Source organism: Biomphalaria glabrata, chromosome 15 (genome assembly GCF_947242115.1).
Source record: "Biomphalaria glabrata chromosome 15, xgBioGlab47.1, whole genome shotgun sequence".
NCBI classification, from domain to species: domain Eukaryota; kingdom Metazoa; phylum Mollusca; class Gastropoda; family Planorbidae; genus Biomphalaria; species Biomphalaria glabrata.
In genome coordinates this window covers 27,772,868-27,790,472 of record NC_074725.1, presented here as the reverse complement: position 1 = coordinate 27,790,472, position 17,605 = coordinate 27,772,868, and the positions used below count along the sequence as shown (strand labels likewise).

The 17,605-nt window shown below is 35.5% G+C and overlaps 1 protein-coding gene across 5 annotated transcripts in view; it reads left to right on the top strand.

Annotated features, from left to right (window-relative positions):
• The window catches only part of LOC106051377 (GRIP and coiled-coil domain-containing protein 2-like), a 58,713-nt gene that overhangs the window by 36,007 nt on the left and 5,101 nt on the right, over positions 1 to 17,605 (top strand). For 2 of the 5 annotated variants that reach the window (XM_056011813.1, XM_056011812.1), the window contains exons 27-29: positions 597 to 740; positions 1,733 to 1,841; positions 2,485 to 3,921. The exons of the other annotated variants lie outside the window; for them this stretch is intronic. In XM_056011813.1, coding sequence (XP_055867788.1) covers positions 597 to 740; positions 1,733 to 1,841; positions 2,485 to 2,561 — 330 coding nt within the window. In that variant the 3' untranslated portion in view covers positions 2,562 to 3,921. Of the gene's footprint in view, positions 1 to 596; positions 741 to 1,732; positions 1,842 to 2,484; positions 3,922 to 17,605 lie in introns of those variants that run through there. 5 annotated transcript variants of the gene reach the window in all.

The window sequence follows — 17,605 nt, the reverse complement described above, 5'->3', positions numbered from 1 at the left end:
CTGGACTACTAGATCTACAAATGATATGAACTGCCTCCTACTCTTTAAAGCTCAGGCCTCCATTCACAATAACATTGATGCAAAGGTTGTAACTCCACTCTATAAAATCACAACCTATAAACATGGAATTCTTCCGATCTTACCACTCAGGTTCTATCAACTAATATTTAAAGTAGAGGCGTGGTGGCTGAGTGGTTAAGCATTTGGCTTCCAAACCTTGGGTCCTGGATTTGAAACTCGTCGAAGACTGGGATTTTGAATTTTGTGGTTTTTAGGGCACCCCTGAGTCCACCCTATTCTAAAGGGTACCCGACTTTAGTTGGGAAAAGTAAGCCGGTTGGTCAATGTGCTGGCCACATAACACCCTGCTCGTTAACCGTTGGCAATAGAAACAGATGACCTTAACATCATCTGCCCCATAGATTGCAAGGTCTCAAAGGGGAACTTTATTTTTCTCTTTGCTATTTACAGTACTACATACAGGATGTATCACTATGTTTCCATGTTGGATTATTTCTTTTTAAAAAAAATAATTTAGATTAGTTTATTAATATCCTATAATAAATGAATTTTTTTATTTGTTGGGAATTCTCCAGTTACTAAGCGAGAGTGAAGCGTCTGTCTCAATGTTAACTGAACAAGCCAGAATACTGAAAGAAGAAATCAGAAGACTGGAAAGAAACATAGAAAGAGAAAGAGAAACCCAGAACATGGAGTATCTCAAGAATATATTTTTACAAGTAAGGTCATTTACTGATCCACCTTCTTTGACATCTGACATCATTTCAAAATTACACTAGAGAAGCTGATTATTATAAGGCATTGACTTCAAGACCAAACCAAAAATTAATGGTGCAATTTAAATATCCCTAAGACACGCAGAAGCTTCTTTTTTTCTTTTTATGTAGCAGTAAGGCCCATCTAAGATCTATATATTTTACCTTCATTGTTAATGAAGCCATTACTTGCAGGAATGATGGCTAGTTAGATATAATTCACAAATTAAAACATATTTAACGTAGTGTTCTAGTCCAATGATATGTATAAAGAAAAAGCATTAAGTTCTGATTCAAGCCTATGACTTTCTATGATAAGGATGCTCTTAAGCCAATTTCAACGGTTTTAAAACTTTTTTAACCTAATATTGCGATGGGATGCGTTGTCTATAGTTTTAGCCTAATGTGGTAGAATGCTTTGGGATGCTATTTTTTTTTTTTTTTTAAACTTTCCTATAAGAAGAGCTCATCATGTCTTGTTGAGAACAAGAGCTAGATACTCTTTTTCAGTGAAAACCAGATATGTTCTCTATTTTATTAATTTCTTTATATATTTTTTTAAACAAAAGTGCCTGTAGACCCAGTGTATAAAACCTACCCTGGAAAAGGATTATTTTTAAACGTTACTTTTTTTTAAGGTTTAAAAAGTGTTTGTTATTTGAAAGTAGGCATATTTTTCTATTTTTTTTTAAAGTTGTTTATTGATTATTTTTTAGTGTAATATATTTTTTTCTTTCTATAAAAAAAATTATTCAGAGTTAACACTCTCTTATTAAGCAAAAACTTTTTTTTTTCAAATAGGAAATAGACTGTGTCTGGTGCACTTTAAGCTCATTCTTCTCTGTTTCAATGTTGTTATTTGCTAGATCATTTATAAAATTACATGAAGATGCCTTACAGATAATGCAACACTCTTATATTCTCTATGGTTTTTATATTCTCTATTTTGTGTTCAGTTTGTGTGTCCAAAAGTTGGAGAACAGAGACAGCAGCTGGTGCCAGTCTTAGCCACAATGTTGAAACTAAGCCCAGAGGAGAAAGCCAGAATAGTAGCTGTTGCACAAAGTAAGTTGATACACCGCCGGCAGTAATCTAGTCATTGTCACATCTAATGACTTGAGTCGATAAGCATTTTGGATGTCTTTTAAATGCATGGACTTGGTTTTTATGTTTCTATTTCAAGATCTATGTAAAAAAAAACACGTAAAACACTTTGAGCTAGTTTTAAGTAGATATCAGTTATATAACCATTATTAGATCTAAAAAAAATCATACTAATTATACACTGTCATCGTGTTGGTCTTGACGTAAAATTCTGTAATGCTGAGGGAGGTTTGGGGAAGGACGAAATTATTGTTGCGTCTGCAACTTCTAAAACAAAAAATATTGTGTTTGCAGCACTGACCTTATTCTTTGTCTTTTTTTCTTTAATTACTCGAAATGTAGCCTAGCTCTTTGATTGGGTACTTTTTCTGCCATTTCTATTTCCACTTCACACCTTGTATTGAATTGTTTAATATAATCTTTCTAAAAGTACATATAACTCGTGTTGGCATTTAATTGACATTTATTTAAATTAAGTACACACTTTTTCTATTTAGAACAAAAACTCATTCTGCTTTTGATTTTGACTGTTGGCTAAGACAAAATATCTCTCTGTGACTAATCTGTCAAACCTTTATTGAAAAAAAATTTTTTATTATTTCAGGTGATGAAGGAGGTCAACAAGGTGCCCAGGGAGCAGGATGGGGGGCATATCTCCACAGGTGGTCTGGACTGACTTGAGGAACCTTCTGGACAAGACAGTGTTGTACATACATGCCAAATCTATTTATTTTGTTATTTATTCCCTTTGTTTTATGTTGGAAAAACTTGACAATGTAATCAACTTATAATGATACAACCCTAGCACTGTACATACTTTGATGGGCTTTAGTTGTACATAGAAATGTAAAATTGTTTGCTATTTTTTACAAGTTGTGACCAGTGGCTTTCATAACATTTGGATAACTAATGGTGTAATATTTCTTTGCTATTTGTATATAAACTAAATTTATGTTCATATCAAATCATATGCTTCTCTCATGTTAACCAGATTAACATTTCAGACCATACAAATAGTTTGTTTTCTTTTTTATTTTATTATCTAATGGCTGAGAGGTTATTTCTAATCATATCGGCATGGTAGCTGGTTATATTTATTAGTTTAAAGCATAAATATTAATGATTGTCAGGGGAAATAAAATACCTCTTTTAGATATTCCAATCTTTAGGATTTATGATGTATAATGTTTGATGGTTAACAAGGGTGTCATGTGTCCAGCACAATGGCCAACTGCTCTTACTACCCCAGAATATGCCAGGTACCCATTAGAGTTGGGTGGACTCAGTGTGGTCCTAAAAAATACTGAAATTCTAAATTTAGGTGGGTGATCATGAACCTGTTTAAGGAACATTGTAAAATTGTGCAAATTACAGGTTGCATGCTAAAGGGGAAGAACCTTTACCACTATAATGAATTACAGAAGACTAATTACTGCTATTAGACCAAATACTAGAGCAGATTTACTCTAGAACATTATTCCTTGTTAAGTTCATTGTAAACTAAATAATGGCATAAGTATTATCATTCTATTAAACATAGTTATAAAAATGTCTAATTTAGTCACATTTTCCCATTTTGTATGAAAAATTTGTCTGGTTCATCAAAATTATGTCTAGTGTCTGCAGTGTGTCTGTTAAAACAATGTTTATTTCATGTTTAGTTTTGTATCTATCTGCTGTTTTAATGAAGATATAGAAGCTCTTTGAAACAAAAGTGTATTGATGTCTTTCAGAGAAAGTAATGTCCCTCAAGTTTATGTTGGGGTGAGCAGTAAGGCCATTATTGTGTCAACTTGACTGACATGTTATCAACATTCCTGACTTGACTTTGTGACACACTACAGTGTTACCATTGACTCATGGTTTTGTTTTGAACATTTCAATCAATATTTATCTATAGACTGACTTTGACATTTATCTATTTACGCTCATTGAAAACAGTTATTTGACTTCTTCAAATGTTCTTGTTTTATGAAATAAAATTTTCAAAAATATGCGGGAAAAACTTTTATAAAATAAAAATATTTGATTTCTTTCTAAATGAATTATATATTTTTTTTAATGTGAAATAGTTTATGTGTAGTATAGTAGCTTTATTGTTTGCGTAGCACCGGTACCATAATAATTATTCGTTTAGAACAAAAAAATTAACAAGATTCACAATTTAAAACAACATAAAAATGTATTCTTTGGTGATAATTCAACAAAACATCTAACTTCCAAATCAATTGTTTTAGGATTGTAACTGTGGATTTATAGCTATAATGTATATATTACTAGAGGGGGAAAAAAAGAATGTCAGTACCACTCATCTCTATTAGTGGGCAGGATGGCACTATGGAGTTTACTGTTGGATTTAGATTTATGTGCTCCCATTTGAAAAGGTAATGTCACTGTCATTTCATATGACCATGTTGGGTGACATTGGGTACAAGATTTATGTATTAATGTAAAGTTAAGTACCCCCTTGCAGACCTTGCAATCTATGGGGCAGATGATGTAAAGCTTATCTGTTGATTTGGCCAAAGGTAAGTGGACAGGGTGTCATGTGGCCAGCACAGCAACCAACCGCTTTTACTCTCCGCAACTCAAGTCAGGTACGCAATAAAGCTGGGTGGACTCATCTTATCATCCCTCCTTTGAGTTTCTCATGGAACATAAGTCCTCGACAAAAACACGCCACTCTCCACGGTCTCTTGCTAGCTTTTTGATGGTGTCCCAGCTCTTTCCGGTCTTCTCGCTTCTTCAAGTACACTGCATCACCATGTTCTTTTTGGTCTTCCTCTGCGTCTTGTTCCCTGGGGGTTCCACTCTAAGGCCTGCCTAGCTCTGTTGCTGGTATCTTTTCTAAGGGTGTGACCAATCCATCTCCAATTCCTCTCTAAGATCTGCACCTCTATATTTTTCTGTCCACTCATCTCCCACAGTTTGTCATACCAGTGTATTTTTAGGATATTTCTCAGGCATCTGTTGATGAAGGTCTGTATTTTTTTTGTTGTTGTGGCTTCAGTTGTTCTCCATGTTTCAGAACCATACAGGTGGACTCAGGGATGTCTTTAAAATACCGAATTTAAAAAATCCCAGTCTTCAGCGAGATTCAAACCTGGGACCTCTCTGTTCGGAAGCCAAGTGCTTTACCTCTCAGCCACCCCACCCCTGTCTATTGTTGTATTGTAGGCGTCAACTATTATTAGGGTGAATAGATTTGTACTTTCACACATCTGCTGTAAAATGAATTTAAAAAGCTCCTCTTGAGGCAGGTACAAATAATAAGAGGCCTATTACATACAGGAGGTGCTGTGGCTGAGCGGTAAAGTGCTTGGCTTCTGAACTAGGGGTCCTAGATTTGAATCCTGGTTGTTGTTTTTTCATGGTGGTGATGGTGGTTCTCCAGGTCTCTGCTCCATAAAGCAGTGTCGGCTTAACAACAGTGTTAAAGAGCTTGATTTTGGTGGTGGTGCTTATTTCCCTAGATCCCCAGGTGTTCTTCAGCTGATGGAAGGCTGCTCGAGCTTTACCAATGCGGGTTCTGACATCTGCATCTGTTCCTCCATGAGATAGGTGAAGCTTTCCACCTCTTCCAGCGCCTCACCCTGGACTGTAATGGGTGTATTGTTGGATAGCCTCTTGCTCATGTCCTGAGTATAAAAGTATCTCACCTGAAGTCAGTCTTGTCTGCCCGTAACCAGTCCATATTGACTCGCTGATTCCTAAGATGGTGAGGTTGTACTTTTTCATCCCAGCTGCCACTTGCGCTGACTTCCCAGTCTCATACATGGTCCGGACGTTCCATGTACCAATGGTGGTGGTGGTCTTGGTAGAGATGATGGTCTTCGGCCTGTCAGCTTCCAAGTGACTCTGGCTTTCACCGGCATGCGTCATAAACCTTCCAGCTGGAGGTTCATCCTCTTCCAGGTCCGTGACTTATGGTTATTTGCTGTTTCTATAGCTAGTGGTTTTTCTACAGGGTAAGGTAGCTAGCCCTACGCCCAACCCTCCTCCTTTCTCAGTCTGGCTTGGGACCGTCACTATGGCGGAGTTTTTTTCTCTATATATAATTACGTGAATACAATAAATTACCATTTATAAATGTCTTACATATATATTTTAAAAAAAGCTTCGATACCTTTTACAAATTGTAAACGTGTAAAATTATTTTTGTATATATTATTATATTGCCAAAGTTTATTTTTAAGACTTTTTAATTACAATATTCCTCTTTATCAGCTTGCAAATTCTTAATTGGTCCTTAAAGTAGAACCCGAGCATGGTTCTCAAAAACGGCTCCAGACATTTAAACATTTCCCTAGAAAATTAACTGTTTATGTATAGACCTATCTTTGGGAAAAGAATTAGCCTACTATAGACTTTATATGTAATTAGCCACACAAAGAAAACTAATAAATATTTTTTTCCGGTGGAGGGGTGTAAAAGAATTTTTTAAAAATCTATCTCATTCATTAGTTATTAAGAGCAAATGTAGATCTAATATAGTTTTTTCCTCAAAAGTCATCAGCTTCATTCAGTATGATAATGAAGAACTGTCTTTTTTTATTTATTTTTTTTATTTCACATGTTTGAATATATATAGGCTAAATATCTGTGCTAATATGTTTAAATTGCTTCATTGTTTATTGTGAATGTTTTGTGAGAAAGTAATTAATAGGAAGTGAGGTAATAAAAAAGATAGTCTGCTGTGTCTACTTGTAGGCCTATAAACACAAAGTCTCTGTTATTATTATTGAAGGATTGTCCAAAAGATTTTTTTTTTTTTGACAATAATGAAACATGTGCAACGTTCAAAAGAAATAATGTGAAGGAGAAATTGCTGCCTCATACTGTACCAGACAGATCATGGAAAAAGATTGCAACAGATTTGTTTGAATGGCGAAACAATGACTATTTGCTAGTTGTGGACTATTTCTCCAAATACTCTGAAATAAAACGACTGGAGAACAAAACAGCAGAATGTGTTATCAGGGCACTGAAAGGTATTTTTGCTAGACATGGCATCACTGGCGGATCCAGAACTTTTGAGTGGGGGGGGCGGTTTTTTCCAAACCCTAACCCTAATGCCCAGTAAACTCTAACCCTATGCATAAACGTGCGTACAGCATATATATATATATATATAGCCTATGTGTGTGTGAGAGAATTTTTTAAAAGCAGCATTTTTCAACCTTTTGGCGATAAACAAAACAACTGAGGAAGTGCTATAAGGTTCCCAAGTGGGGTTCGGGGTGAAGCACCGACGACAAAAGCGTTTTCTTTCTTTTTTTCACTGCAGAAAAGTATTTTCCTGACATTTACAGGTCATTATTTATCAATGGAGTTCGGGGCGAAGCCCCGCCGCCAAAAGCGTTTTCTTGCATACTTCACAGAAGAAACGTATAAACGTATTCTCCTGACCTAAAGCTCGTTATTCATACTATTAAAAAAGGACCCTTTGAATAATGTTGTACTTGAAAATTTTTCTAATATGAATTTATAGGCCCTTAATACATTGCAAAAAATCCGATTCTTTCCTTGAAAAGATAAGATACCCCACATATTTAGATTTTGGCTTTGAGGATCTCCGCCGAAAAAAAAAATTATTCGATAAATGATATTAGCTAAAATCGAAGTATAAATAGTCCCAAATTTATTTAACTAGAAAAATATCAGATTGAGTAAAGGTTAGAAAAAGGCGACTATGAAAACGTGATTTGGGTTTAGAACTCATCTCAATCGTGACTCTGATACTGAAAAATTTCGTTTGAATTCTAACTTTTCGAATGCAAAGTTTTTCTTAAAATAATTATGATAAATTCATGTGAAATTACATAAACTCTGTCTGGAAATGGGAGGGGCGGTAGAGTGAAAACGATTAATTCTCGCTCCTTTAATAATTTCTGCTAAAGATTGCATTTGGCATTAAAGAATAGGGGTGGGGCGACTCGATATAAGAATTTAATTTATAGTATATATAAATTATATTAGTGACAGATGTTTTTATTTTGTAATTTCTTAACTGTAATACAAAAAGAAAAAGTATTGGTTTGTCCGATGGGGGAATGGCGATTGCATGAATCGCCCCTCCCACCTTGTACAACCCTTTTTCATTTAAATTTTACTAATGATAAAATTTGAGATTAGAGTGTGGTACGACATAATATACAATGGGTTCACATATCAATACGTATATAGTTTATATTATATAGATATTCAACTAATTGTGTTTGTGTTCACAAACTATGATTCTCCATAAAAATAGGACCGCCCCCCCCCCACTCAGAGGGCTAGAGTGGGGAGGGCAGTACATGCAGTCGCCCCCCCCCACCTCACCGAAACGGCCAAGATACCAGAAGGCGAGCGACATAATACAAATCTATATATTAATTCAACTAATTTTGTTCACAAACTATGATTTCTCCATTAAAGTAGGACCGCCTACCCCCCTCAAAAGGTTTAGGTGGGAAGGGCAGTAGAGATAAATCGGCAATCAGGGAACGACATAATACAAAGATCGGTTAAAATATCAATAACAAGTTTTAATCACATAGATATTTAATTGATTCTGTTAGCAAGCTGTGATTTCTACAAAGAAATTGGATCGCCCCCCCTCCACTCGAAAGTTTATAGGGGGGGGCGTGATACCATCGCCCCCTCCCGACCCCACCAAATCGGCCAACATACTAGAGGGGGGGCGAAATAATCTAAAAATAGGTTGAAATATAAATAATTAGTATATATTATTAACATAAGTAATGAATTGGTATACAAATTGTGTGAATTCTCTACTAAAATTCGTCCGCCCCCCCCCCTTCGGGATGGGGGGTCGACCGAGTGGGAGGGGCGATCGCCCCTACCGCCCCCCCCCTGGATCCGCCAGTGCATGGCATACCAGAAGAAATAGTGAGGAAATATGCCATTCAACAGCTGTCAATATAGAGACTTTGCTTCTGAATGGGGTTTCAAGATAACCACATCAAGCCCCAGGTACGGCAGGTACCATAATATCAATCAAATGGTCAAAGTCAGGTGTATGTTGGTATCGTAAAGCAGATATTCAACAAAACATACAAAAGTGGAAAAGAACCATATCTCGCTATGCTCGAGTATAGAAATACCCCGATAAGTGGACTGCGGTATTCACCATTACAACTGCTGATGAGTAGAAGACTCAGGGACATCATTCCGACTGATCCCAAACTATTGAAACCACCGGTATCTGAAAACGCAGAGACATTAGTAAAAGAACGACAGATGAGAAGCAAAGTGAAATACGATACAAAAGCAAGACTAGGCCTACCTAAAGATTAGGCCTAGGCTACTCTGTCGGAGAGAAAGTGAGAGTTCGTCTAGGACAACCATATGGCAGAAAGCAGTTGTCGTTAAAAAACATCCAACACCCAGATTTTACATCATTTAGACAAACGATAGAAAAACCTACAGAAGAAATCAACGCTTTTTGAACAAGAGTTCCGACGAAGACATCTCTGGGTACTATGATACTGACGAAGACAATGAACAGCAAACTGTTAGAACAAACGAAACAGACAGTTATAGACCAACGTCTAGAGAACTTAAGTTGTGCCAGTCAAGACAACCAGAAGTGGTCGAGTTGTTAAAGTTCCTAGTAGATATCAGTAGGACGGTCGATGTGCTAATATGTTTATATTGCGTCATTGTTTATTGTGAATGTTTTGTGAGAAAGTGGAAGTGAGGTAATAAAAAAGATAGTCTTCTATATCTACTTGTATAAACACAAAGTCTCTGTTATTATTATTGATTAATGTCTACAGTAGTCTATGTTATATATTTATCTGTGACAACAGAACAATATCGGTAATAATTGCGAATGTAGACTTTTGTTTTTGACGTTGTTTTTTTTTTTTATCACAGCCAGTCAAAATTTCCGTTCGCGAATTTCAACGAGAATTTCATTGTGCTGTATTTTAAAGTTCTGTCATTCTCTCTCGGAATAGTTCGTACCGAAAATAGATAAGATCTAGATTCTAGATCTAGATTGTAGATCTAAACTAGATCTATCAACGAAAGGTAATTTTATAGCTTTACATAAGTTATAGATCTAGGTGATCTGGTCTAGGAATAGCCTCACTAGTCTCGAATGCGCTTTCTGTTTTTTTTTTGTCTGAGGCTTTCGTCTTCGAAGTTTCGCTTTCTTTTTTTTCAACGACAACGTGTTTCAATGCCAGTGGCAAGTGCGCGATACAAGAATCACGCATTTTTGTTTTTATCAAGACAAATTATATAGAATAATAACTATAGATCTAATTCTAAATAAATAATTATAATCGTGATAAAAGTCACTCTCTTGGTAAATATAGTAATAATAGGTACTGCGATGTAAAGTTTTACCAAATATTGATCTATTTTTTTTCTATAGTCACTTAGTGACAGTCTTAGTGTCTATAGCCCATAGGACTAGATCTATAGTTATAGACTAGATTTACTTTTAGATCATAGTCATAGATCTACATCTAGAATATTCTAGATTCTAGATCTAGATAATTTAGATAGATAGATGATTATATACACAGTAAACTGAGAGTAGAATCTGACTCTATCTCTCTGTTTAAGTCTGTTTATACAAGAAGTAATGACTCTTGTCACAAGAGTCTTGTGACTTGTCTCTATCCTATCAGTACTATCATTATCATACTTCATAGTCTATAATACTGTACTACTACAGTTTAATAATATTATAGATCTAGGCTAGTAACCTATAAATACTAAGCCATCTAGAATCTAGATGTAATTCACAGTAAGTAATAATTAGACAGCTGTACCAGTAATAGTAATACGACTTTTACTTTTAGCTCACACTCACAGCGCTCCCCCAGACTCCCTAATTGGCAAGGGGCAGGGTCCGGGGTGTCACCTCACAGTCTTTTCACAAACTCACTAACTTCTGTAAGAACCTGTTCTAGGGTACAATAAACATCTTCCAAAAGAATGAAGCGTAAAGAATGAAGTAAAGGTTAATTACGTACACAAACACACATAATAATTATTATTATTATATATAATATATATATCAATATATATTATATATATATATATATATATATATATATATATATATATATTTCTACTAAAAGCAAGGATTACCTATTGAACTGACATTTTTGTTGAAATAGGTTAACATTTAATGTTATTGCATTATCTATATATATATCTTTTTATTTTATAATATTTACTTTGGTATTACTTAGATGTTGCTGTAAAAAATGCGTCACAGGTGCATCACATGGTGTCCCACTAAACTTGAAATTTTAAACCTTTATCAATTGTAAACAAAGTAAAGGAGTCTGCTCCCAATTGTGTTTCTGTTACTAAAAGCATTCAATGATTAATTTACACAGTGTAATTTTTCTTTAAAACTGTAAAAATTTATATAATTTTAGAAAATAGGTCTTGGTGTCCCATGTGAAGCACCTCAAACGCGCTTGACAAAAAGAACAAAATTTTTTAAAACAAAGTTATTAATGTATCGGGAATTACTTAATGGTAATCTCTGATACCTATATAAATTTACATTTTAGATCTAAGAGTAGGCCTCAATTTCATCTATTAAAAGTTTTAAACATGAGTGAATTATAGAGATCTAAATATCTTTTCAGGAAAATTGCATTGACTTAATTATTGTTTTTATTAGTTGATGTTAACCCAGAATGGCATCTTCAACTTACCGTCGCAAGTTAAAGAAAGAAAATCCAGAAAAGTATGCAGAATTGTTGGCAAAAGAAAGAATAGCCTCAATTAAGTACCTGCAAAAGAAAAAAAAAGAGTGGGAAGAAGGTGGCCATAGCCAGGCGGAAGTAGATGAATACAACGCTAAGAAAGAAAAGAAAAGGTACTACTTGTAAAATAGCTTTTGTAAGGCTTTGTAAGATGCTGGAAGCACTTTGGTTGAGCGGTAAAGCGCTTAGCTTCCAAACCAGGGGTCCCAGGTTCAAATTCTGGTGAAGACTGGGATTTTTAATTTTGGAATTTTTTGGTGCCTCTAAGTCCACCCAGCTCTAATGGGTAGCTGACGCTAGTTTGGAAAAAGTAATGGTGATTTGTCATTGTGCCGGCCACATGATACCCTCGTTAACCATGGGGCACAGAAACAGATTACTTTTACATCATCTGCCCTAAAGATCGCAAGGTCTGAAAGGGGAACTTTACTTTTACTAAAAGATGCTAGGCTAGGAGTATCTTGAACCAAACTACTAATAAAAAAGCTTACAAAAGGCGTTTTACTTATGACTTGTATTTACAGACAGTATTCAAGAGACCATTATTGGAAAATAAAGACTCAGAACTCCCGTCAAACACGGAATAGTGCAGGTGCCACTCTGAAACCTGAGCGTGATCAAAAGAGACCTAAGGATATGTCACCTAATGAGTTAAGGAAATATCGATCAAGCCAGAGGAAAGCCCAGCGAGCAGCTTTGAGCCATCAAAAAAAAACTGCTATAAGGTAAGGTATGATTGTTTTGATTTTTTTTAAACTTCATGTACACTTTTTTAAATACAATTATTTTATAGTAAACAAATTATTTTGTATCTTTAGGCTGAAAGAGAGAGAAAGGAAAAGAAAACGGCGTGAAGCAGCAAAGTTGGCTAGAATTAATAGCAGTCCTGCGGGATCATCAGATAGAGTTGGCTTTCTTAAACAATCAGCTTACAATCTGAATAATGAAGTAATTTTTTCCCTATTTTATTTTTTTAGTTATGAAACTCATCATACCCACAATATTCTCAATAATAATAATAATGTTTTTAATTTGTTTGTTTTCAGTTGAAACCAAAAACCAAGAAATATACTCAAACAGCCCTTAATCCACTCAGTTCTAGAACTAAAGAGAAAAAACATGCTACTAGAAAACTGAAAAAACACAACACCTGTCTACCCATTTTCAACAGCAAGAATTCAGACAATCTGGAAATAAAAGAGGAGCTAGACATTCACTTGCAAGATTCCTTTTTGGAAGAACCTGAACAAGAAGAAGACATTTCTAAACCAGTTTATAATATGCTGCAGGTTAGAATATATTTACTTAAAGTTTTAAAGGGAAACTCTGATGGTTCTGACAATTTTTTATATAATGTTTTTATTTACAGATATTACTTAGATAATATATATAATAAATTATTCATCTCATCTCTGCCTGTGGTCCCTTGTGGGGCATAGGTCACCAACCAGCTTCCTCAGGCATCTCGGTTATGGGCAAGTCTCTCCAACTCTCCCCATGTCTTGCCCATCTGCTTGGCATCTACTTCCAGATCGCGGTGCCATGTATTCCTGGGCCGTCCCCTCTTCCTCTTTCCTTGGGGGTTCCAGGTTAGCGCTTGCCTTGTTATGTTGGATGCAGGCTTGGGAAGAGTGTGACCTATCCATCTCCAGCTTCTCTGAAGGATATCTACTTCAATGGGCTGCTGCTTTGTTTTTTGCCACAGTTCCTCATTCGAGATCTTGTCTGGCCAGCAGATCATAAGAATCTTCCTCAGGGAGGTTTTGATGACTACCTGGATTTTTTTCATGGTGGTGATGGTGGTTCTCCAGGTCTTTGCTCCATAAAGTAGTATTGGTTTAACAATAGTGTTAATAAGCCTAATCTTGGTGGTGGTGCTTATTTCCCTAGATCCCCAGGTTTTCTTCAGCTGATGGAAGGCTGCTCGAGCTTTACCAATGTGGGTTCTGACATCTGCATCTCTTCCTCCATGGTGGTCTAGGATACTGCTGAGATAGGTGAAGCTTTCCACTTCTTCCAGTGCCTCACCTTGAACTGTAAAGAGTGTATTGTTGGATGCCTTTATCTTGAACACCTTGCTCTTCTTCCCTCTGTTAATGGTAAGACATTCTAGCTGAATAGTCTGCAATAACGCTTATCTTTTCCTGCATCTGCTGCTGTGTGTGAGAAAGAAGAGCCAAGTCATCTGCAAAGTCAAGGTCGTCTAGCTGTTTCCACAGTGTCCATTGTATACCATTCCGCTTCTGGTTGTCTTCAAGACCCAATCTATAGCTAGTGGAAACAAGAAGGGAGAGAGTAAAGACCCTTGTCTCACTCCTGTTTGGACATCAAATGCCTCTCTGTCAGTTGTCTGCCATGCACTATTCTGCAAGTCATCCCCTCATATGACTTCTTGATGATATTTGTAATAATAATAAATTAGTAATTGGTGTTTTTTTATGTAATTCTTCTGTGCACCCATAAGAGATTTCCATCTGGGTTCTATGTGATGTCAGATTGTAGATTACACACTATAGTAGACTAATTTATTTCAGATAAATGTTTCTAAGAATCTAAAATAAAAATGGTATAATGTTTTACTATTACAACTTTTTACTCAGAATAACTTAGATTTGAAAAACCATCAGTTTCCCTTTAACTTAATGTAATCATCGATTTCATTCAATTACTAATTGTCATAATCCTTGTATATACTAAGGAGTCAGATAATCTGGACATAAAAGAGGAGCTAAGCATTCAACTTGAAGATTTCCATTTTAAAGAGCCTCATCAAGAAGAAGAAGAAGACATTTTTAAACCTGTTCACATTATAATGCAGGTCAGATAAAAAAAATTTTTTTACCTTTTTTTGTTGACTTAATGAAACAATTGTTATTATACAATTACTAATTGCTGTTTTATTTGTATACACTAAGGAGTCAGAAAAACTAGTCATTAAAAAGGAGCTGCAGTATTCCATTTTGAAAGAACTTGGGCAAGAAGAAGAAATTTTTCAACCTATTCACAATATAATGCAGGTTAGAAACAAAAAATTCTTTCTTGACTTTTAATCTTCTGTTTTTTATACAGTTACTGATTGTTATAATATTTGTACAGACAGCTATTGTACATAAGTGATTAAATAAGTCTGTCTAAAGAGTTATTTGTAAATATGTGCATGAATAAAAAAAAACTTTTGACACTATATTCTGTGGCCTCCTTATATCGTGACGTGACTATGGATCATTTCATAGAAATGAGATGAATGCCCACACAGCAGTTTCTCCCTCTAAATTTTAAATTTCTTGGTGAAAATGTAAAGAAAGCTAATGAATTTCATCCTGTGCATCTCAAACACCTTGCCTATTATTTATGGAGGGAAAGTATGTCAATATCATGGTCTCTGACCTATCTTATTTCATGACATTTATTCAGGAAATAGTTAACACCTTTTTTTAAAAAAAAAGGAAAAGGGGGGGGGGGAGATGTTAAGTTCATCTGTTTCTCTGGCCAGTGTTTAACGAGCTGGTGTCATGTTGCTACCACAACAACCAACCACTTTTACTTTAACAACTAAAGTCATGTACCCATTACAGTTGCGTAGACTCAGTGGAGCCATAAAAAATCTTGAAATCAAAAAAGTTTTTATCGAGATTCAACCCAGGACCCTTGCCCCTATATAGACCTAAGATCTAGTTTAATATAGTGAAATAAATGTTTATTATGAAAAGTTTTGTGGGGTTTTTTTCTAACTTATTGTCAGAACTTATCACACCAAAAGTTCAGTGCTAAAATAGCAGTGGTTCAAAACAATCCTTTCCATACTGAGTACTTGTGTTGTGTTGTTGAAAGTAAATATGGATGGTCATTGTGCTTACCACATGACATCATTGTTCACATTATATACATCCACAGAAACAAATATCTTTTTAATTCATGTCTAATCAATCATGAAATTTAAAGGGGGTTTCAGTTTAGGCCATGGCACATGACTCTGAATTGAAAAAAACAAACTTCCTTATTATTACAAATATGAGCTGCCTGGTCGTGCAGTTTGCGCGCTGGACTGTCATTCAGATTTGTCGAGGGTTCAAATCCTGCCGGCTCCCATTCCCCGTCGTCTTGCGGTAGGTTTGGACTAGGGAGTAAACTATCTTCAACTCTGAAGGAACATCCGAAACATGTAAAACAAACAAACATTTTAATAGACAATCTCTGCACCTGCCAGCATCGAGATTAGTTGAAGTGAAACAAAATGTTTAGTCTCCCCGCCATAAGTATCTTCATAGGTGTATTCAGAGTCTCAAATATATCAGTTTGATTTGTTGTCACTACCCCTTTGGTTGATATAGTTCTTTGATTCATCATCCATAGTTGTTTAATTTACCAATATAATTTCTTCTTTTTTTAAATGCTGTCAATAATTATCACAGATGTTTCTTGTTTGTCAGAATGTAGATATAGATTGAAATATAGATTATTTTTTTGTTTATACCTATCTGAAAAGAGGAGGTAGCTGGTAGACTCACACATATCTCTTGTGGAGGGTATCCATACTTAGGAAGTGTATTATTATTACTACAGAAACTGCAGGCTAGTTTAGATGTTGTACAAGATGAAGCAGAGAAAGCTAAGGAGGTCAGGAAGCAGGCCAACAAAGACATTGAGCTGTTGGTCACGCAGTTAACAGAGTTGAAAGGTCAGTTGGCCAGCAGTAAAGAGGAGAGAGAAGTTTTGATCACACAGATAGATACCCTCAAAGCAGAGTTAAAAGTAAGTTAGTAAAGCATCTTTTCATTGCTAACTTTTTTTTTTTTTTTTCATTTCATTAATATCTTGATGACAAGTTTTGATCCACTGGCTATTTGAATTCATCTTTGTAAAATACGTTTTATATTAAATGCCTTCAATTATTTTTATAAAAGTTTTTTATAAGAAAAATCCATTTATATTTTAACCCCCTTGCTTTATTAAAGTTTTTGAGCAACAGCACTTTTTAACATTTCATTAACAATTTTCACAATTGACATTGAAGTTCATTTAAATTGCCATAACTAGACTAAAGTTTTTTTTTTTTTTTTTTTTTTGGGGGGGGGGGGGGGGGGGGGCAAATTATATTGAGAGATTGCAGGAAGAAAATATGTTAAAAAATAAAGGCACCATGTTACTTAGCTATATAATAGTCTCACCAAATTAAATACACAAAGTCTCTGTGCACATCAGGCTACACTGAAATTACTCAGAATTGAATGCATAATATTATTGTGATATTTTCTGCAGGTGAAAGATGGAAGTTGTGATGAGTTGAGAACAAAACTGAAAGCATCAGAGACAGAGCTGTATGTTGTGAGACTACAACTGGAAGACATCAATAAAGAGAAACAAACTGTAAGTGTATTATTTAAATGTCAAGGGTTAAAGTTGATAGCCACTAGTACAAAAGGAACCAAGTCTTGGTACAGTGGATCCACTAGTTTCTTGGGGGCTTATTGCAGGATGTTCTGTGGAGCTCATTGCTTAGATTGACATTGTACTGAAACGATCAAACTGATTACTGTTTTGCTATGCTTCTTCTTCATCGTTCTCATTGTTGTGTTGGAGTGTTCATATGACTAGACCAATACATGAGATGAACTGCGCAGTGGTTTCCAAATCAGGGAGCTCTCCATATAGTTTTCTTTCTATTGGGGTGATTTGGGGCCAATGTCTTATACGGGCCTCTTGGTAAAGAGAGCAGTTTTGGAGGACATGGTCAGCATTTTCTGGTGATACTCCACATGGGCAGATTTCTCTAGTTCCAATTTTGAGCTTCAGGTACATGTGTTGTCGCATTCTGTTGTGTCCGGTCCTGAGTCGAAAGATTAGACGTTGGTCTTGTCGGGATAGCTTATAGTAAGAGTCAACTTTCTTGTGATTGGGTTTGCTATGCTGAAAGCAAATAATTTATTTAACTACAGCTGAAATGTATGCCCCCACCCAATTTGGACACTAGTGAAGAAA